This window comes from Camellia sinensis, chromosome 5 (assembly GCF_055761805.1).
Source record: "Camellia sinensis isolate YWXY chromosome 5, ASM5576180v1, whole genome shotgun sequence".
NCBI lineage: Eukaryota > Viridiplantae > Streptophyta > Magnoliopsida > Ericales > Theaceae > Camellia > Camellia sinensis.
Window position 1 is genome coordinate 183,748,910 of NC_138965.1, and position 22,456 is coordinate 183,771,365.

The following is a 22,456-nucleotide window of genomic DNA, read 5'->3' on the forward strand; positions in this document are numbered from 1 at the left end:
GATTTTTTTTTTTTTTAAACTACAACTGATTTGTATTTTTCCCGAAATAAATTCCATTTATCAGATTTTGATAGGAAAGAAAATCAAATGTGTTCGGACTTTTCAAGGAATTCATATGTGTTGGATTTCAAAGAAATTTTTTTATGCTTATTCTTAATGCATTAAAGTGTTATTATGAGAGTAAGACTTGAGAGTTGGGAGAAGTTAATAAACGCTAAGAATTTTTTTTTTAAATAAAAAAATCAAGAAATTTAGATTAGGAGATTGGAGCTCTCACAAGGCTTAGGGTTAAAAACCCTCATTTTGCTTAATATATAGTATAGATAAGCACTAAATGGACCCACAATAGCCTGAACTAAACGATCTTGACCAATTGGAGACAATTAAGTCCCATGTATTATAAACTTTATATGGTAAGAACACATTTGTTTGGGATATTAAGAAGGGGATTGAAAGTGGATTGGATTTTTAATTCGATATTTGAGTGTGGGATAAGAAGAATAGGATTGGAGTTAGGAATTGTAGTATTATAACGATTATACCTCTTCAAATAATTGTTATTCTTGAAGGGTAAAAAATATTAAAATATTTTTATTTCATCACAATCAAAAATATTTTATTCCTTCCATCTAATGATTTATTCAATTTATCTCATGGCATAACTTATCCCTTATAATTTTAACTATAATCATATCGTATATTTAATTATTCTTCTCATCTAATTCCTTAATGTAACCTATATCTCACAATCTTATTAATAATCCATCGTATTTAACCACATAAAAAATAATTCCACAATAAAATATAGTCTAAAGAAGCCATTGTGTGACATGTTTATGGACAAATGCAAGGACCAATTAATGACATGCCTACCCTCTATACCAACTCACAGCTTTTCCACTATATAAAGGCTCAAGAGCCAAGTATTTTTCTCCAACTCTTGCCTTCAGTTCTATCATCCATTGTTTGATAATACTTGTGTTTGTTTGTGGGGAGGGGGATTGTTGAGATGGGTCTAACTGGTAAGTTGGTAAGGCAAGTAGAGATCAAGTCTGATGGGGATGTGTTCCATGAACTCTTTAGAGCCAAACCACACCATATCTCCACCATGTCCCCTGGTAACATACATGGCGTTGATTTGCATGAAGGTGATTGGGGACATGTTGGCTCTGTCATTTCTTGGAACTATACTCATGGTAAGCCTACACCAACACCAATTAACCCTAATTTAATACCTTTCTTTTTGTGTCTGTCTTTTTTTTTTTCTTTCTTTTTTCCTTATACCAAAGATAAGTGGACACTTACAATTACAATTTTTATAAATTGTCACTAAAATTAACAATAAATGACGTTTTTTGTGACGAATTTTTTAAATTATTGCAAAAAGTTGAAAATTAGTGATTTTTTTTTGTGACGATTTTTTAAATTGTCGCTTAAACTTATAATTAGTGATATTTTTGTGACAATTTTTAAATTGTCACTAAAAATTAATAATTAGTGACGTTTTTTTAATAATATTTGGTAAAAAAACGTCATCAATTATCATAGAATCTATTAACCAATAAATTTACTTATTAGAACCTACATGAAAATAGATAAAGAACGAATTTGTGGTCCATAATAAAGTTCAGGTCCTGGTCTCTAAGTGCCCCAGTCCATAATCTATTGATCGGTAGGTTTAGGCCTCGTTTGACAACCTTCAGTTTTAGTGAAAAAGTCACTATAACTTGTCACATTACTTTCTTTATTTTTCTGTACATCTTTTCATAAAAAATTAAAAAATTACTAAAATAGCTTGTTTCTAAAGGACGCTTTAATCTGCTCGATGATGAATGGATTTGACTGCGATGGTCGAAATTAGGTTAGACTCAACTGACTCAGAAGGCCAGTCCAGTCATCGATGGGGAATGAAACTTAGGTTGTGTTTGATTGGAGGATTTGAGATGTAGGAAATGGAAAGAGAAAAAGAAATAAAAAGAAGATGATAAAGAATTGATAAGATCAAATTTCCAGTTATAGATAAAGTCTAATGGTGATTTGTTCCATGAACTGTTTAGACACAAACCACACCATATCTCCACCATGTCCCCTGGTGACATGGTGTTGATTTGCATGAAGGTGATTGGGGACATGTTGGCAATGTCTTCTCATGGAACTATAATGAAAAAAATGAATTTATATATGAACCAGCATTTTGTGTTCTTATAGACCATGCTCTTGTGAATCTAATGGTGTACTCATCATCTCCCTTATACAATCTCATTCTTAGGTGTCAGTCATATAATTCTTACTTAAGTTTTAAATATCAATTGTTTTGTATTGTAACATCAGTTACATATTAAAGATTTTGAATTTTTAATATTGCTATTTATATATAAGTTAATAATGTTTGATAATTATTGATTTATAAGAAAATCAATTCATATCCCGATAGTTATTTAAAATCGTGTTGTAGAAATATATATGTTGTTTTATGGATCATTTAAAAAAAAAAATTCAATTACTCATATTCACATAAATTGCTAATAATACAAAACGATTATTGAAAATAAAAATAAAAAACCTCACATTTAGGCCTTGTTTGGCAATTTATTGTTTTAGCCTAAAAGTCAAAAATGTACTAAAAAAATTAAAAAACTAACAATCTATATCAAAAAGTCAAATATTCTATTTTTTTTATTTTTTGCACATCTTTTTGTACAAAATTAAAAAATCATTCCAAATATATTAATTTTTTTAATCTCATATTTTAACCAAAAAATTAAAAAATTAGAAAAATAATTTGTTTCCCAACCACACCTTAATCTATTTCTTGAACCGGGTAAATTTTTGGATAATGGTGCAGATGGGAAAAAGAAGGTTGCTAAGGAGGTTGTCGAAGCAATAGATGAGGAAAACAAGTCAGTGACCTTCAAGGTTATTGATGGAGATCTCACAGAGCTGTACAAGGCATTCAAAGGCACTGTCCATGTCGATACGAAGGGCGAAAACAACTTGGTGACCTGGACTCTTGAGTATGAGAAGAAGAGCGAGAATGCTGAAGATCCAAATACGTTGATGGATTTCGTCATCAATGTCACCAAAGATATTGAGACTCACCATCTCAAGTAATAGACACCTTCGGGTGTATGTGTGTCAAATGTCAATCTTATCATCTAATAATTGCAGTGTGGTGAAGCTTCTAAGTAAGTGTGTAAGATAAAATAAATAAATAAAAAGTCAAGTCTTTTCTCTAATAGCTTAAGTTGCAGAGGGTATTATCAATGCACGAATATCGTGTATTTAGTTCCTAATATTTATTAGCCAAATATGCACGAGTATGGGATAAGCATAAGTTAGAATGCCCTCTTTAATAACTTAAGTTTTTAAGATGAATTGACTGTTAACAATTTACATATATAATCTATTTTGTGGCTACTTTTGTATCAGTTAATATTGTAATTTATTTGTTAATTTTCATGGTGATGAAGTTTTTATTAGTAGAATTCTCTCTATCTCTCTTTGTTAATCTCTCATACAAAAATAGACATATATGTGTGTATTTACAATTTTTTTTCTTTTTTTTATCGATAAAAATTAATTATTAATTATTAAATTAGCTCTTAATAAGAGTTGAACTCTCAACTTTTCATTTGCAAGTATCTAACTGTTGTTTTCATGTCACTAGGTCACAAAGTCATATATTTCATTAAACATGTTGAATATACAGTCTTTTCTTTAATTATTTCTCTTGAAACCAAACATGATATATTAAATTTGATTTTTTTCACACACTTTGAATGTATGTCAACATAAAAACAAAATTTTATTGATACAAAATACGAAGCCCACAACTTTGAATGGGATCAATAAACTTTTTATTGGGGTGTAAACCAATTGATTACTTGAGTTAGCATAATTACTGAGAACTCATTAAATAATTCTATAATTGTGTTGTTTGCACATAATCTATTTACCTAATAGATGACATAACAGTTTTTTCTTTAATTATAATAAAAAAAATAAAAAAATAGAAAAGAAAGTAGAGTAGAAATAGGGATGGCAATTTGAACCCAGCCTGACGGGGACCGGACCCCCGACTCCAGTTAGAACGGGTTTTTCCCGAAAATGATCCCCATAGGGCCGGCGCTGGTAGTAAAAATTAAATCCCTGATATTTTCGGGCCCAAGAACGGTGATAGGTAACCTAATATCTATCACAAGTTCTCAACTCTCTCTCTCTCTCTCTCTCTCTCTCTCTCTCTCTCTCTCTCTCGTTCTTCTCTCTCTACTCTCTGTGAGAGAGATAAATGAGCACAAGCACCTTCTAGATCTAAGCCACGACGAAAAAGTCTAGAGACAGATCGGCGACAGAGAGCTCCTTTCAGATCTGGGCCGATGAACATTTCTTAGCACCATCGTCAGCTGCTGATCGCACCACCGTCACCGGCACCACCACTACTCTCTCTTTCTCTCTTTCTCACACCTCCGTTTGCTGCCTTGTCTCCAGATCTACTGCCATTGTTCTCTCATTGGTCGCCCTCTAACCATCTCTAACTGTTCTTCCGATTTGAGATAATATATATACACTAGTTCTCAAGATCTTCACTATATCAACATCATTGATATAGATATAGATATATTTTGTTGTTGTTGATGGTGATGATGATGATCATTGATGATGATTTTGTGTTGTTGTTGTTGATGATGATGAGATAGCTACTATTTTGCTTTTATTTATTTATTTATTTATTTATTTTTGCAAAGGAATATTCAGGGTCTTGGAAACTCGATCCCCATTAGGGAGTGGGAGTGGGGGTGGGAATGGGAGCGGGGCCGGTGATAGGTTTCCAATCGGGGAACGAGGCTGAAGGAATTTTCACCATCGGGGATCGAGAACGGGGAGTGTAATCCCTGGCCCTGCACCACCCATTGCCATTCCACCGTGGAAACCATATGCTACTATGTAGAGCTCACAAGTGAAATCCATTTTTCTTTGTGGATGAATTCTGTAAAACTAATTTTATTCCTAATTCAATGAAATCGTATGAAGCACGGGTAGAAGTACTGGGGTACTGGTACGATATGGTAAAATATAAAATATAAAATAAAAAAAAAGTAGGGTACGGGGTACGGGTACGACTTGATACGTTTGTAAAAAATTATTTATTTTCATTTAGAGTAATGTAAAAATTAATTAAATGGTTTAATTTGTTAAGATCTAACCTATAATTAACATTTAATACCAAATGTAAAAGTATAATCAAAATTAAATATCAATATATAAAATAACTTACAAACCATAGTTTAATTTTAAAATCATACTAAGTATAAAACTAAAAATAAAAAAGAAATCTAGTGAAAGGAGTGTTATCTCTATAGTAGAAGAAAATATTGTTTCAACTGAGGTATGATATGACGTGGGTATGTACTAGGTATGTTTGGGTATGCCAAAAATTGAGAAAAAAAATGTGAGTACTTGTTTTATGTACCCAGTATGTATGCAGAAGTACCATATGAGGTACCATATGTTAGTAAGTACTCGATACGAATACGATGTGTTTTTCAAAGTACCCGTGCTTCATAGATGAAATGCATTGAAATAATACGAAGGGAAATATAAATTTTAAAGGGCTAATTGCTTTTTTAGTTATCAAATGATGGGGTTTGTATCATATGCACCACTCAAAGGATGTGTATCATATATATCTTGTAATTAAAAAAGAAAAAGAAAAAAAGAATAGTATAATTTCATATATATCCAGGTCGTCTTTTTCTTTCTCGTTTGAGTCTGTTGTAACCGAGAATTCGGACGATTTGGATGTGCTTAATGAGAATCAAGTAACTGTGGTTTCTGAGTACTTTTCTGTGCCCTTAATTTATTGCATAAACTCAGACTTTCAAAATTTTGATGAAAACGACGAGGAAGAAATTCCTCCGGTTTTGCAACGTTTAATTGAGTAGGAACATGAGAGATTTGTCAAACCCTTAACGGATGAAATCATTACCGTGAATATTGGTACTGAGGAGGACCCATGGCTGGTCCAGATCGGGTCCACGTTGTCTTCGGAGGAATGCGAGCGCTTAGTCGCCTTATTAAAAGATTTCAAAGATGTTTTCGCGTGGTCCTACAAAGACATGCCTGAGATCGATCCTGAGATTGTACAGCACCGGATCTCCCTTGACCCCGAGGCCCGACCTGTCAAACAAAAACTCAGAAGGATCCGCCCGGACTGGGCTCTCAAGATTAAAGAAGAGGTCACCAAGCAAATCGATGCAGGCTTCCTGCTGGTGTCCGAATACCTGACTTGGTTGGCCAACATCGTTCCAGTGTCGAAGAAGGATGGCAGGATCCGGGTGTGCGTGGATTTTAGGGATTTGAACAGAGCTAGTCTGAAGGACGACTTTCCCTTGCCGCATATTGATGAGTTGGTGGATTTCACAGCAGGGCATGCTTTGCTCTCATTCATGGATGGCTTCTCAGGGTACAATCAGATAGTGATAGCACCAGAAGATCGGGAAAAGACTGCTTTCACCACCCCGTGGGGGACATACTGCTACAGAGTAATGCCGTTTAGGTTGAAGAATGCCGGAGCTACTTATCAACGGGCCGCGACCATAATATTGCACGATATGATCCACAAAGAGGTTGAGGTGTACGTGGACGATATGATTGTCAAGTCCAAAGAAAGAGAGGGCCACTACACCGCCTTACAGAAGTTCTTCCAAAGGATCAGGGAATTCCGGTTGCGGCTGAATCCTCAGAAGTGTACGTTCGGTGTTACAGCGGGAAAAATGCTGGGATTTCTGATTACACAAAGGAGCATCGAGGTCGACCCTTCAAAAATCAAGGCCATCTTAGAAATGCCACCACCAAGGACTGAAAAGGAGGTGTGAGGCTTTCTGGGTAAAGTGCAATTCATAAGACGGTTTATCTCGAAATTAACCTTGACTTGTGAACCACTTTTTGGTCTCCTGAAGAAAAGAAAGAAATTTCAATGGGACGGCCGATGCCAAGCTACTTTTGAACAGATCAAGAAGTATTTACAGAACCCAGCCGTGTTGTCGGCACCAGAGCTGGGGAAACCGTTGATATTGTACCTTTCAGTAACTGAGACTACAATGGGCTGCATGCTCGCACAAGAATCAGAGGATAAGGTGGAGAGGTCCATCTACTATCTCAGCAAGAAGATGTTGGATTACGAGACCCGCTACACTCCACTGGAGAAGGCTTGCTTAGCTTTGGTATGGGCTACCAGGAAGCTGCGACACTACTTGTTAGCTCACTCCGTAATGTTGGTTTCACGACTGGATCCCATCAAATACCTTTTCGAGAAACCGGCACTTACGGATAGGCTAGCTCGTTGGTTGTTGTTGCTGTCCGAATTCGACCTGAAATATGTGACACGCAAGTCAATCAAGGGAAGAGCAGTAGCAGAGTTCTTAGCCGATCATCCAGTCGAAGGAGGTGAAGCAGTTGAGTACTTATTCCCAGATGAAGCCATTTTGCAGATCGACGACGAATATTGGACGATGTACTTTGACGGAGCGTCAAATCAATACGGGTATGGGATAGGAGTGTTGTTGATAGCACCCGACAATTCCCGTATCCCTCTAGCCTTCAAACTCCGGTTCGAAATCTCGAACAATGAAGCAGAATATGAGGCATGCATTGCCGGTCTAGAAGCAGCCCTGGAGTTAGGAGCAAGACGGTTGGACGTTATCGGGGATTCAAACCTTGTTGTGTCTCAAGCAAAAGGAGACTGGAAGGTCAAAGAAGAAAAGATGATGATGTACCACCAGACCTTGGACTTGTTAATTCCTCGGTTCGAGAAGCTAAACTTTGCTCATCTTCCAAGAGAGAACAACAGGTTCACAGATTCTTTAGCAACTCTATCTTCCATGATAGACATCCCGTTTGGAATCCGGATGCGTCCAATCGTCATTGACCAGAAATTTGCGCCAACCTATGAGTCGATCGCTGCTATAGATGAGGTTCAGGATGAAAACCCCTGGTATTACGACATTTGGAATTTCTTGGAAAATGAAGTATACCCGCCAGAGGTAAATGCCAAGGATAAAAAGGCAATCAGAAGAATGGCCGTTCAGTTCATCATCTGTGGGGGCAAGCTGTATAAGAGAGGTCATCTGGGAATGCGTAAGCTGTGTGTTGAAACCGAGGAATCAAAGCGCCTAATGGAGGCCATCCATGGAGGAGAATGCGGTGCATATATGAACGGAGTAATGCTAGCACGGAAGATCCTCAGACAGGGTTATTACTGGTCCACCATGGAGGAGGATTGTATCGGCTTTGTTCGGCGATGCCACAAATGTCAGATCCATGCAAACCGCATGAATATCCCGCCGTCGAAGCTGTACAACATGACTTCGCCATGGCCATTTTCAGTTTGGGGAATCGATGTGATCGGGGCTGTCACTCCGAAGGGGTCGAATGGGCATGAGTTCATCCTGGTTGCGATAGATTATTTCACGAAGTGGGTCGAAACCCAATCGTATGCGGTGTTGAAGGCGTCGCACGTTGCAAAGTTTATCAGAAACAACATCATCTGTCACTATGGGGTCCCAAACGAGGTCATTTCAGATAATGGTTCCCACTTTAAGAAGGAAGTGATTGACTTGTTGGAGAAATACAACGTGGCTTTCCATAAGTCATCTACATACCGGCCGCAAACCAACGGAGTGGTCGAGGCCGCCAACAAGAATATCAAACACATACTGCAGAAGATGGTGGAAATCTACCGGGATTGGCCAGATAAGCTGCCATTTGCTCTGTGGGGCTACAGGACTTCAATTAGAACTTCTACCGGAGCAACTCCGTATTCATTAGTTTATGTGATGGAGGCCGTTCTACCTATCGAGATTGAAGTTCCGTCATTACAAGTATTGGCTGAGTGTCAAATAGCCGAAGCAGATTGGCAGCAGAGCAGGTTTGAGGAACTCATGCTTTTTGACGAGAGAAGACTGAAAGCACTGTACCATGTTCAAGGTTATCAACGCAGAATTGCCCGGGCTTTCAGCAAGAAAGTTAAGTCCAGGAATCTAAAGGAAGGAGATTTGGTGCTCAAGGACAACCGAGCTCCTATCCATGACCCAAGGGGCAAGTTCAGACCTAATTGGACTGGTCTCTATATCATCAAAGCTATCTGGTCAGGTGAAGCTGTGGTTCTGATGGACCTAGATGGCTTGGAATTTTCCCAACTGATCAACATGTACAAGTTGAAGAAATATTACCCTTGAGAGGCTCGCTAGGCCGAAAACCCAAAAGGGCGACCTAGGCAAAAGTTAGAGCACAAAAAATTGGAAAATATAAAAACTGAGCTCGCAAGGTTGAAAACCCGCAAAGGGCGACCTTGGCAAAAGTTAGAGCGTAAAAGGAGAGTGAAAATACTCGAGTGAACCTAAGCCTGAACTACATAAGGCTTGATTCCCATCTTTGGGATACGTAGGCAACTTCACCCTGAAGTTCAGCCATAAACTTTTCCCCGATCAACTTTGTCCATTTTGACCATCTCAGTCATCTTTATCCATCAACATTTATCGCAATCTCCGGTGCAGTGCTATTCAGACTAGGGGCAACTTTCCGTTGCCATGTAATGCCGCGGTACTATTCAGACTAGGGGAAACTTTCCAGTTGCTAAGATCCGGGGTTGTGCATCTCAGTGATAGATCTTAGGTGTGTCCAGTTCTGATCCATATCGAAAATGGTTTTGAAAAGTTTTAATAAAAAGTTGACTTTGTTCAAATTAATCTCTTTACAACTAAAACCATTTTTGGACCAAAGCGGAAAATTTTCAGTACCACAACCTTCAATTTCATTGATTTCAAAACAGAGTTCTCTTACTCTCGCATACAATCGAAGTTGCTTTTTATTACATTCATAAAGAAAACTTGAAAGTACTAGTAAAGCAATAAATCCGGGGCATAGTCAAGTCAAGTATCCCTGCGCCCCCTCCCAGAGCTGGTCGAAGCCTCTGATGCCAAGCTAGGCCCAATCTGTGCCTCCTCATTGAGCCAATCCAAGCACTCGTCAGACAAAGTGTAACTGAAAGTGGGAGCAGGGGCCAGGAGCTCTCTAGTCCTCCATGTTGCGGCGTATCGGGCAAGCTGTGCACCTCGGACCGGGAAAGCAGCCGGGTACTCAATCCCCTATGGCGGGCAAATCTGATCATGACCGAACTGGCGCAGGAACCGGAACGGAAAGTAGAACACACAGTGGGTCAGACCAATCAACTGGATCCCGATCAGCCGGGACATGCCATAGCTCATTGCCGGGAGATTGAGCCAAGGACAACACCAAGCGATGCGACCTGCCGACAAATTGCACATCCAGTCAAACCACCACCTTTCATCAGGGGCATCGACTAGGCGTTGCCGAAAGAAATAGCCTCGAGCTGAGTAGGCTGGGCAAGAGTCCACAACCTGCAATTTGTCCATCAACCATACCTGGGGGAGGGATGAAAAATGAGAGACTAAAGAATAGAGAGATGTACGGTGAGAGAAAAGTGAGAAAAGGGTTTTTGTGAGAAAAACCGAGCCTGAGGGTCGAGTGATGTGAGCAAATACATATGTAAGATTGGGTGGGAAACATTACCTGCAGCAGCAGTGGACTCCCAGCAAATCTAGTTGTCTCTCGGCGATAGATAGAATCCAAGCCCATCAGTGTCTCGGCCAAGGTCATGGCGATGCAACTCTTTCCTTCTTTCAAGCCTTGAGCAACTTCAATCAGACGAATGCTAAATCCGCCAAAGTCTGGGGAAAGCAGAAAGTGAGACAGCAGGCACAAGTAAAGGGCGTGTTGCCAGAAACCTTGCCAATAATGGTTGCTGCGGTCACCGGCGTCAGAGAAGCGATGAATCAAACCGAGGATATCCAGTTCCCCATTACAGATCAGAGACCGAGCATCATGCGCGGTGAGTCCACACATCCGCCCTAAAGCTTGGGCGTGGCCAAAGCAGAATTGGGGCAAGATCTCTTCATGACTTTTAGATTCCATCAAAACTTGAAAATCTTCAAAAGTTGGACATACCTCTTGCCCGCCGAAGCTAAAGACATGCGTCACCGGGTTCCAAAATCTCGCCGCGGCATGGAGGAAAGGAAGGTGCAGCGGAGTGCGACTCAGCGTGAACAGTGCATTCAAGCCGAAACCCTAGAAGTTCAACTTTTCCGAACCATCTAGAGAAGCGATCCAAGCTGTGAGATTTTCAACGAGAAACGCCTCCATTTTTGTGCAAAGCTAAGATGAATTGAATCAAAACACAGAGCTAAGGCTTTTAAAGAGGAAAAGACACTATTCGGGGGACAAGTGTCAAAAATTTGACGGTTGCTGAGCTGAGTGGCCGGCCGACCACCTTTTCTGGCAGGCCGGCCATTTCTTTTTTCAAAAACTGGCCGGTGGCCTCCCCTTTGTAATAAATCTGGTCGGCCGGCTCCCAAAAGTGGCCAGCCATGCTCCAATGTGTGTCTTTGGCCCTGTTTTACCCTCCGAGAGAAAGTTTCAAGCATTTCCATGCAACGGGTGTGTCAAAGGCCTCTATTTCCCTCTATTTCGGACGCGTTTCGTTGCCCAGATCGTCCGAAGTACACATTGTTTTGTTAAAGTTTTGTTTATCGAGTTGTTGTTTTGTTTATCGAGTTGTCGTTTTGCTTATCGAGTTGTTTGTCGAGCTGTCGTGTTTCGTGTTTTTGAGTTGTTACTCTTTGTTTAAGCAATTTTTGTTTGAGTCTTGTTTATTGAGTTGTCAACATTATTGTGTTTTGCTTATCGAGTTATGAACTTGCTAAGGTTTTGTTATATCTTAGAAAGTTAAGTTGTTGCGTCGGTTCACTACTTGACTGGGCAAAATGCACAATGCACATTTCCATTCAGTCTCATTATGATGCAAAATGATGCGATATGATGCTAAAAGTTTAAAATACAATACTTTTTTCAAAAGCTGTTTCATTCCATCATGCCTCGCTTGTTACAACATTTTACAGACTAAGGCACAAGTTTTACAGAGACTAATGTACAAATATGCTACAACTACTAGCAAAAAGATAAATAAAACAGGAAACAGCCGCATCTGTACTCTCAAGAGCAGGAATAAGAGGCCCTCTTCGTCCTCTTCTGCGAAATAGACTCTCCGCCACCATCGCCATCATCATCTGAATCAGAGTCGTCATCCTCGGGATCTCCCTCAGCCTCGCCTCCACTTCCGGAACCAAGACCGGAGCCGTCCTCTCTGTCAGCAGATGTCTCCGACTGACGGTCTGCAGCCTCCTCCTCCTCCTCATCCTCACCGGGCTCCTTCTCTACAATGTGGGCTCTGTGTCTACGAGACGACCCCCCCTCCAGCTCCTTGAAAAGACCTGGATGGCCCAGCTCCTCGAAAAGGACCAGATGGCCCAGCTCCTCGAAAAGGCCCGGATGGCCCAGTTCCCCGAGAAGCCCAGGTGGCCCGACCTGTGGCTGAGCATATACTAGGGGCATCTGAGAATAAAGAATTCAATTTAAATACATCAGTCCAAATATGTATATCAGATGCAGATGCAAGAAAACTACATGGGGTGGGTACATGTAAACACAGTGTATAAGTGAGGTGTGTGTCAGATGTGCTCTACACAAGTAGCCTATCAATGCAGTAGAAATCAGCATATCATCAGAAGTATGATAAATACCAGAAAACTAAAGGGTACCTGGAAGCCCATGATGGACAACTGCGCCTCCCTCCGCAGGACCATCCCCTCAAGTGAGGCTACCATCTCAAGCACCTGATCCATGTACTCAACAGGGGGCTGCAGATACAAAGGCAAGGGTATCAGTAAAGGAATGAACGTCCAAGCATCTGAGTAATGAATCAAAGCCGTAAAACATACCGGTGGTGAGTCAGGGTCTCTGACATATCGATGGCCGGGCATCGGAGGCTCTATCGGGATCGGAATCGGAGAGGTAGTCCCATACTGCCACCCCATCAACTCGGTCGGCATGTCCGGCCATCCAGGAAAAGGATAAGTCATAGGAATCGGGGGAACCAATCCACTCCCACCTCTAGATGTACCAGCCCTGCTGGTGGAAGGGGCGTCTGCAGCCCGAGCCCGGGCCTGGCTCGAAGATGGCATGCCAGCAGGCCTCATCGTCGGAGTACGAACTCCCGTCAATGGAGGCATCAGGTATATGTGACGGTAAGTAGCGTAATCCCCCTTCTCAAGATGTAGCAAGGCATCAGTACCCAGCATAGCACTAACAACATCCCGGGAAGGGAGCCTATCAGCAATCCGCATATCGACTGGGGGTGCTGAGGGAGGGTCCTGAGAAGTGTACCCCCAGACCTGACGCAACAAGCGGTCCCCCAAAAACCAGGCCCTACCAACTGGCCCTTCGAATAGGAGCCTGTATCGGGAGGCACCCCACCCTCTGGCAAACTGGAATCGGAGACCTTCACCTAAAGGCGCCCAGGGTTGCCATATAATCTGCGGATAACAGACGTATAAGCCAAGCAAAAATCAAAAATGTACAGGACAAATCAAAGATGAAAACAGAAAGAACTGAGAGTTCTGAAGTACCTCCGTCGACCGCACCGTGTCGAAATACTGTCGCAGATAAAGGAGAGACTCACGAGGTCTTGGCTGGTGCTGGCCTTTAAATACAAGTGAGTACGGGGTCACGAGAGGTCCCGCTACCACCAACTCCGGGGCCAATATCGGGAAATACACATAGACCCATAACTGTGGAAAACAAAGCAGAATACGAAGTGCTGAGGGCAAAGTGCACGATACAGAATATAAAGTGCGCCGTGTGTGCAATGTGCAGGTAATGAGGAGCAGAAATGTAAATCGAAAGGGCAGAAAGTACCTCTCAGGCTCTCCAATAGCCGCCAAGTGAGTCCTCCCGTCCGCCGGAGGTCGCACTCATGTAGCAATAAAGGGTAGCCAAGCCGGCGCCACCCCAGCCATACCGTCTGACCTGTGACAGGTCCACCAAAGCACTCAGCAGGTAAAGCCCAACAGTGTTCCCCCTGTCGGCAAACAAAGTGGTCCCGAAGAGGAACATCAGAAAGCCGCGGGCATACTGTGCTGCCTCCTCAGGAGTCCCGGGCTCCATCTCCACCCGCCAGAAATGGGAAGAGAACCAGGTGTATCGGACTCTCCCCGAAGCTCTGTCAACAGGCAGGCGAACCCCCAGCAGATATATCCAAGTGGCCTCCCACTGGCCCATGTCCTCGTCGTAAGGGATAGGCCAACCTCTCACGTCAAGGCCAGTCAGCACAGCAAAGTCAAACGGGGTCATAGTCAAGTCCCCCGTGGCAGAAAAATGGAAGGAGTTGGTGGTGTCCCACCATCTCTCCACCAAGGCGGCCATCAGCGTCCTCCTGACAGGACAACGAGATAGCCCAGTACAGAAGGGCCCAAACCCTGCCAAGTCAACCAAATCCCGAACAGCCTCCGGGAGCTAGGTATACCAATCTCTCGCCGCGGTAGAGCCATATCCCCGCACAGTGCGAGAAGTCACCTGCATTCAGAATGAATACATGTTTCAGCACGAAATGAATAAGCTGCGTGCAAATAAAATGAATAGGCTGTGTGTTCAGAAAATTAGTGTTTTGGGCTGCGTGTTCAACTCTCAATCAGTGTGTGCTGCGTGTTCACAATCAATTTGGGCTGTGTGTTCAGAAAATCGGTGTTTTGGGCTGCGTGTTCAACTCTCAATCAGTGTGGGCTGCGTGTTCACAATCAATTTGGGCTGTGTGTTCAGAAAATCAGTGTTTTGGGCTGCGTGTTCAACTCTCAATCAGGTGTGCTATGTGTTCACCTTTAATTTGGGTTGCGTGTTCAACTCTCAATCAGTGTGGGCTGCGTGTTCACAATCAATTTGGGCTGTGTGTTCAGAAAATCAGTGTTTTAGGCTGCGTGTTCAACTCTCAATCAATGTGTGCTGCGTGTTCACCTTCAATTTAGGCTGCGTGTTCAACTCTCAATCAGTGTGTGCTACATGTTCACCTTCAATTTGGGATGTGTGTTCAGAAAACCAGTGTTCAGGCTGCGTGTTCAACTCTCAATCAGTGTGTGCTGCGTGTTCACCTTCAATTTGGGCTGTGTGTTCAGAAAACCAGTGTTCGGGCTGCGTATTCAACTCTCAATCAGTGTGTGCTGCGTGTTCACCTTCAATTTGGGCTGCGTGTTCAGAAAATCAGTGTGTGCTGCGTGTTCACCATCAATTTGGGCTATGTGTTCAGAAAATCAGTGTTTTGGGCTGCGTGTTCAACCCTCAACTGATGTGTGCCGTGTGTTCACAATCAATTTATGGGCTGAGTGTTCAGGAATTCAAGTGATTGAACCGTGTGTTCAGAATGCAAACAGAATGCATGAGAAATTCATAATATGTTACAGAAAAGGTAAAAACGAAGTAAATACCTCTCGTGCCTCATGGGAGAGGTGATACTCTGGCTCCCGCAGAAGGAGATCCCCGGGTGCTCGCTCGTCGAAATCGGTAAAGTGATAGAAAACAGCCCGTAGGAGGATATGAGCCTGAGGGGCGTACCTCTCGGGGATAAAGGGGCGAACCCTCGAATGCAAAGACATGATATCAGGCTCGCCTCCAGCGCCTGGAGAACCCCCACCGTGGGGAAAGTGACCCGCCATTTCAAGAAATCTGCAAAAGGGGCAAAAATGAGCCAAAATTAGAAAAAGTCAACAAAAGTCAACTCCCGAGAAAATCTTCCAAATATTGAGACAAACTCACCTCAAGTGGCGAAAATGAGAAAGGAAGCCCGAAATCAAAATTTAATCGGTTCAAAGTGCTTAAAACTGAAAGATTTCGCGAAAACAACTTGCGTGGGATGTTGGAAAACGCGTATAGAGCCCAGATCTGAGGGAGAAAATGGTTTGGGAAGGAAGAAGAGATGTTTTCGGAGCTGCACTTATGAGCACGAAGTGTTTGGATGAGTGTATTTAAAGAAAAGGCTGAAAAGACAAAACTGCCCCGAATATGGGCTAAGTGGCCGGCCGGCCACTTTTTCTGGCAAGCCGGCCATTCTCTTTTCAAAAACTGGCTGGTGGCCTCCCTCTCCCAATAAAGTGGGCCGGTGGTGTTCCCCACATGCCCTCCAAGGTCCCTGCAAATTTTGGGGAGGATTGGAGTCCCCAGGACCTGAAAAAGTACAAGAAAAGTGCACTTTCTGTCGCGAAATCGCTCCGCCGGAACCTCAGCTTCAACTTCCGATGCGTGTCTCATCACTACTCGTCGAAAGTGAGATGTATCCTTTTGAACATGTTGTAACCTATCCGGGAGGTGAACCGGAGGCCGCGATCGAGTCGCCCTCGCCGAAACGCGCATTTCCTTGCTCGTTGTTTTGGGACAAACATACATCCTGATTTACGTTTGTTCTGCATTATCATGCACATAACTTGCATTCTCATGCACATACTTGCATTATTATGCACGTCTCTTTGATATCACCGAGCCTCCGTGCTTAAACTCGCGTTGTCACGCGCGCTTCTTCTCGCATTGCGATGCACTTTTCCATCAACACCGCGATTGTCTGCATTCGATATCACATTGAATATATGTTGTTAGATTTGTTGTGGTTGTTGAGTTTCTTCATTTTGCAGGCACGATATTGTATGTACGGTTCATTTGAGGCTGGTGCGACCAGACGAATCGCGCAGGTATCGTATCTTCTCCGTGTGAGACGCGACGAGAATTGAATAATTCTCTGCATTCCTAACTGCATGAAATGTAGTTGTTGCTTTGCATTCTTGCTTAAAACTGTTGCATCTATTTGTGAATACTTGCCTCATTACAGCTTGCTGCATTTGCATGATCATGAGCTACCTTCGGCTTCTTGCATTGTCGGTTGCATTTCTATTCGAATAATGCCATATGTAAATTGACAGTAGATTCCTTTAATAAATACATGCAGAAAATTTTAGAAAAAATGATACTTAAGAGTGTTTTGAAAAGATGGTTAAAAGTTAACTTTTTTACTTTTTTTGACTTTTTAGCTTTTATTTGTGAGAGAGAATTGAAATTCTATTTCTACACACCTAATTAATTCAGGAAACCCACTTAATGAATTTTTAATTTAATGACAATTATATCCTAAATTAAAATGATCATTACAGATATCTAGCAACACCCATAATATTATATACAAAAATTATCTGTACACATCTTTTAAGAATAAAAATATCTCAATGTACACCTTTTAAATTAAAAAAAATAAACCCTAACTTTTTTTTATTGTTGTCACTTTGTTTGTTACATACCCTATACTCCTTTATTGCTTGCAAAACAATACTCTCAAAATATCTTTAACATTATAACCTAGAAATAATATTCCAACAATTGTTTGTAAACTCCAACACCCACTACTTAAAATAGATCACAAAACATAACAGACAATTCATGCGTCATCAGAAACCATTAAAGAGCCTAATATAATGCAATCTCAGGGGAAATACACATCTCTCTCTTTCTCTCTCTCTCTCTCTCTCTATATATATATATATATTTATTGATCAGTCATACATGGATACATTACAAAGATTTTTTTTTCTTTAAATCTGAAAAATTCCTATCCCCTCTCCCCAGGCAACCCTCTGTTTTTTATCTTACGAATAAAAAAATGCAGCTACATCAACAATTGTGGTATTATAACCCTAAAAAAATTTATTCATAGTGTATTTGTACATAAGCAAGTGAAAAAGTATATTGGACCATGGGAACATAAGTGAATTGTAGTGACTGCTCATCTCCAAAGCTGACCTTTTTGAAACCTCCTGCAATGGTTGCACTTCAAGACCATATTCTGATTAATAGACACTTTTAGTTTTCATCACGCTCCATCTCGGTGCACTCATTCTGATGAAGACCTCAATACATGGGAAGATTGGAGATGTCGAATCATGAGGAATGTGAATTTGAATCACTGCACATACATCCAGGGGCAGGATACTTGGTAGCATCCCTTCGGGCTTTGCTAGTCTTGAAATCCGGTTGCCTTGTGGAATATTGCTTTGTTAGTGGTGTGTGTACAATAGTTTTAAGTGAAGCGAGTAATTGTAATTTTAAGTGTGTGGATTAAGAAAATTAATTGATAATCAAATTAATAGGTGTGTGAATTGAGAAAAGATGTGCCTTGACCTAATTAGGTGTGTGGAAATAGAATTTCCCCTCTGTGCACACACTTAATGAATTAATTTTTTCTTATAATTTTACCATTAAACAAAATAACCAATATAGATATCAATACACACGTCAATCCTTAAAATTAAATTTTCTTAGTACACATCTTTTATATGGAAATTCTCAGTACACATTTTCTTTTCAAAAAATATACACATCAGACTTACTCTTTAAGTTTTTGTTTCTTTCTCACTCCCTTCATTAATCATTGTTCACTTTACTATTCCTTCATTGTTTCTCATATATTTGACCGATATTGCTCAAACTTTCACTCCTTATCCATTGCTTATAATATTGTTCCATTATACCCCACAGTTATTATTGATTTATATGATGGAAGATTTACAAAACAATGAATGTTTAGATGTACAAAAAAAATGATTGTTAATAAAAATTAGGCAACGAATAGGTGAGTTTTTTGGCTCGGAAATATTTTTTTTTTCATTGTCGCAATTATCATTCTAAAAATTAGTTCTGAAAATGTTGCACCTATACGGAAATTAACTGTAACACCCTCAAAATAATACACAATCCCATCATTTAACAATTCTATATTCTTGATAGATAATTACATTTCCATACGTACACCAGAGTTAATATTACAAAAATAATAGAATGCCCTGAGGCTTCCGTCATTCCAAGTGGTTACTTGGTTACACACAAGAAGAGTTCTAACTCCTTTACAAATAAAGCCCTCGGCTTAGATTTACATTTAAGTACAAATATAGGTAAAACAACAAAATGAAGCCTTCAGCTTCGAAACCTCCCAAGCTATACTCTTGGAGGTGGCATATCGCCTGTACCTGAAAATGGTGTCCTAAGTAGGGTGAGCCAAAGCCCAGTAGAGATATGCTAAACCAAATATGAGAAATAACTAAAACATTAGCATTTGACAAACGATTAACACTTATAAGCCAATTACACTCTTTACAAGGTCATCAACAAATACATCCATATTTCAAATCCACTTCTGTTTATTTACCCAAGTTAATCCATAAGCATGGGTCATTATTCACTCAAATATTTCAAAATAAGACTACAACTCATATTGTTAATACTTCAACCATCAATAATTCGAAATGAGACTACAACTCATGTTATCAACACTTCATATATTCAACACTTCAATTATCAACATCATTCAGATGTACATAAGGTTTCGGGACTTTCACTCTGGACACTCCGGCCAACTTAATTATCAATGGAGTCCATCTTCTATCTCCTCCCAAACAATGGAGTACATCCCATATCTCCTCCTAAACGATGGAGTACATCCCTTATCTCCTCCCAAACAATATACATACACAATATATTTAAACAAGTTGTCATATACAATGACCAATTCAATCACATATTCAATGTTATAACTCATTCGTCATATTCAATGACATAACTCAATCGATTAGTTTCAATTTACCTAATCATCATGCAATTCTACAACACTCATGACTATCCTCCACCGATAGCTCAAAACAGTTATTTCTAAATAGATGGTTAAATTTATCAAACAAATAATTTATCACATTTTCCATAGGTGAGTGGTTTATCAATCCAACTACACCATTTAATCATAATCTTCCCCAATTTCATAATTTCCAAGCCAATTTCATATTTCCACATTGATTTCATCAATTATACAAATAGTTTACATTATGCGAATTAGGGCATCTTCCTTTCTTTTCTTTTTTTTCAAATGTTGCCCTGAGGCCAAATTCCACCCATTACACACAATAACCTCATTTTTGAGACCACACATACACATGGAATCCCAAAAATAGAAAACCTCTCTTTTATAATTTCAAGCTCAAACCCTAACTTCACCCAAAAACCCCAAAAATCCCACCATTTATACACAATGACTAAGATTTATGTTAAAACTCATAATAAAGAGTAGATTATCCCTACCTCAAGAAGAAAAGACAATCCAAGCAAGAGATGAACTCTAAGGACGCCGAAATCAACTTCCACTCGGGTGAAAATGGAGATCTTGAGAAGCTCTAACTTTTTAATGAAGGAAGGAGGGTGAAGAGACCACTAGATCTAGGTTAAAATGTAGAGAGAGAGGGTATTCTAAAGTGAGAAGCTTTCAACTTAGGGTTTTGGAAAGTTTGAGAGAGAGAGAAATGACTGAAAAAAGTGGTTCAAAATGACCTCTTCTCAGACTGAAATACGCACAGTCCGTTCGAGTGTAGGAGTCCTCGCTCGAGCGTCAGACACAGCCTTTCGCTCGATTGTGAAACTGGACACTCGAGCGTAGAAAGCACACTTCCAGTATCTGCAAGCCTACAAAAATGCTAAAGGTTGAAGAATCCCGCTCAAGCGTAAGAATGGCCGCTCGAGCGACGGAGCAAATATAGTAAAGCCCGCTCTAGCATGAAAAGTCCCGCTCAAGCAAGGAGACCAAAATCTGGGCAACACAGGCTTTGAAAAGAAAGCAACCAACCTGATCCGAACTTTGCCCAACACAACCCAAAACTCAAATACAAGGAATTAAAGGATGGAAAAAATAAATAAATATATATATATACAACAATACTCAACCAAGGAACCCAAGTCCGAAACACTATAAGTAACGGGAAAAACCGGGATCGTTATATTAACTTTTGAAAACATTTCATATATTCAAAAACCAACTTAAAAAATAGTTGTATGTCAAAAATTTATATTTGGTTCGAAAGTACATAATAAAAAATTATTGTTTGATTCAGTTGTTGATTGTCGAATTTGTTTAATGTATTTAGATAACCAGTACCAAATTATTTCCATCTCATTGCTAGTCAATATGGAACGAATAATGAAAATAGTATAACAATAACTTACACTTAGTTTGGTTTTGAGTTTTGAAAAATAATTTTTGGAAATTTCAATCCGTATTCTTTTGTTTTAGTGAACATTTTTAATATTCTAATTTTTTTTGGATTCACGTAATTTATATACACTTAAAAAGCATACAAAAATATAAAAATTCAGTACGTATTTTTTTTTTGTATTTATTATTTTCTTAAAGATTTTTGGCAAATAATTTACTTTTTAAATGTATCTAAATTAAATGATTCTAAAAAATAAAAGGTTGATTAAATATGTAAAAAGTTTACTAAAATAATAATGATAATAATAATAATAATAAGATTTTACAATTAACAAAAACATTTTTGAAAAGTTAAAACTAAACAGAGTATTAGTTTTTTAAGAATAATAGTAATATACTATAAAAAATTATTGATTTAAATTTTTTTGCATACCTTAGTGAATATGGTCGGAAAATTGCTGGAGTGTGTCGAAAAAAATATCATGTGCGGAGGGCATGATTTAGGTTTTGACTTAGGCTTAGGGGTGTGGTTGAAGTTTATGTTTTATGTGGTGTGTACATAATGTGTTGAAATTTTTGCACACATTATATGTTATGAGCATATTTGGAACATTTTGTGTGTGGAATGAGTAAAACAAAAGATAAATAAATTCATTAAGTATGTGCACTGAGAAAGATGTTCACATAGTGTAAATAGTGTGTGAAAATAGAATTACTCGAGAGAGAAAGTGGGTTAAAAATTGGAAAGTGACTTTTAACCCACTTTCCAAAGTACCCCCCTAGTCATATGTCTACTTTTGAAACTGTTAAGCTAATATACCTTAAGTTTAACTTCTTCTTTTTTTATCAAAAGGACATTATCTGTTCAAAAAGACAATTATTTGTCCAAAAATTTACCTATTTGTTTATTTTTTTAAGAGTAAACCATCAATAGGTCCTAGTAGTGGAACTTAATTCCCATTAAGTCCTATTGAAAATAAATTTTGATAAAATTGTCGCTAAAAATAATTTTTTTGTGACAATTTTTTATATATGTCGCTAAAAATTGACAATTAGTGACTTTTTTGTCATGATTTTTATAAATCGTCGCTAAAACTTACAATTAGTGACTTTTTTATGACAATTTTTTTTCCATAGGACCTATTAGACAATAAGTCCACTTATTAGGATCTACACATAAGTACCATCTTTTTTAAATGTATCCTATCTGTCCAAATTTGTCACCTACCTGTCCAACTATCTATTTAGATGTCACCTATCTTTATACTTATATATCTAATGTTACTTATTTGTCTACCTCACATCCTTCGATCGCCACCGCCGGTTATTAGCAACTTTTCATTGTAAAATTGATAACATTATTTTTTTGTCCATATAGCTAATAAATTATTAATAAAATAAAAAGGAGTAATTATTACTATGTGAATTAAAACTTTTAACAAAATCTAATTTAATTATGCCAAAATTATAGGACTTATTTTATTT

At 39.4% G+C, this 22,456-nt stretch overlaps 1 protein-coding gene across 1 annotated transcript; it reads left to right on the top strand.

Annotated features, from left to right (window-relative positions):
• The first annotated feature begins 830 nt into the window (after window positions 1-830).
• LOC114270536 (kirola) lies at window positions 831-3,428 on the top strand. Its single transcript, XM_082870684.1, has 2 exons — window positions 831-1,196; window positions 2,846-3,428. Exons 1-2 carry the CDS (start codon window positions 1,010-1,012, stop codon window positions 3,109-3,111), a joined length of 453 nt encoding a protein of 150 aa, XP_082726810.1. The 5' UTR covers window positions 831-1,009; the 3' UTR covers window positions 3,112-3,428.
• Window positions 3,429-22,456: the final 19,028 nt, after the last annotated feature.

Bases quoted from the DNA above. Each gene is read 5' to 3' on its own strand.
- LOC114270536 (XM_082870684.1), top strand. From the start codon at position 1,010: ATGGGTCTAACTGGTAAGTTGGTAAGGCAAGTAGAGATCAAGTCTGAT. The intron at 1,197-2,845 runs GTAAGCCTACAC...ATAATGGTGCAG, and splicing joins TTCTTGGAACTATACTCATG to ATGGGAAAAAGAAGGTTGCT.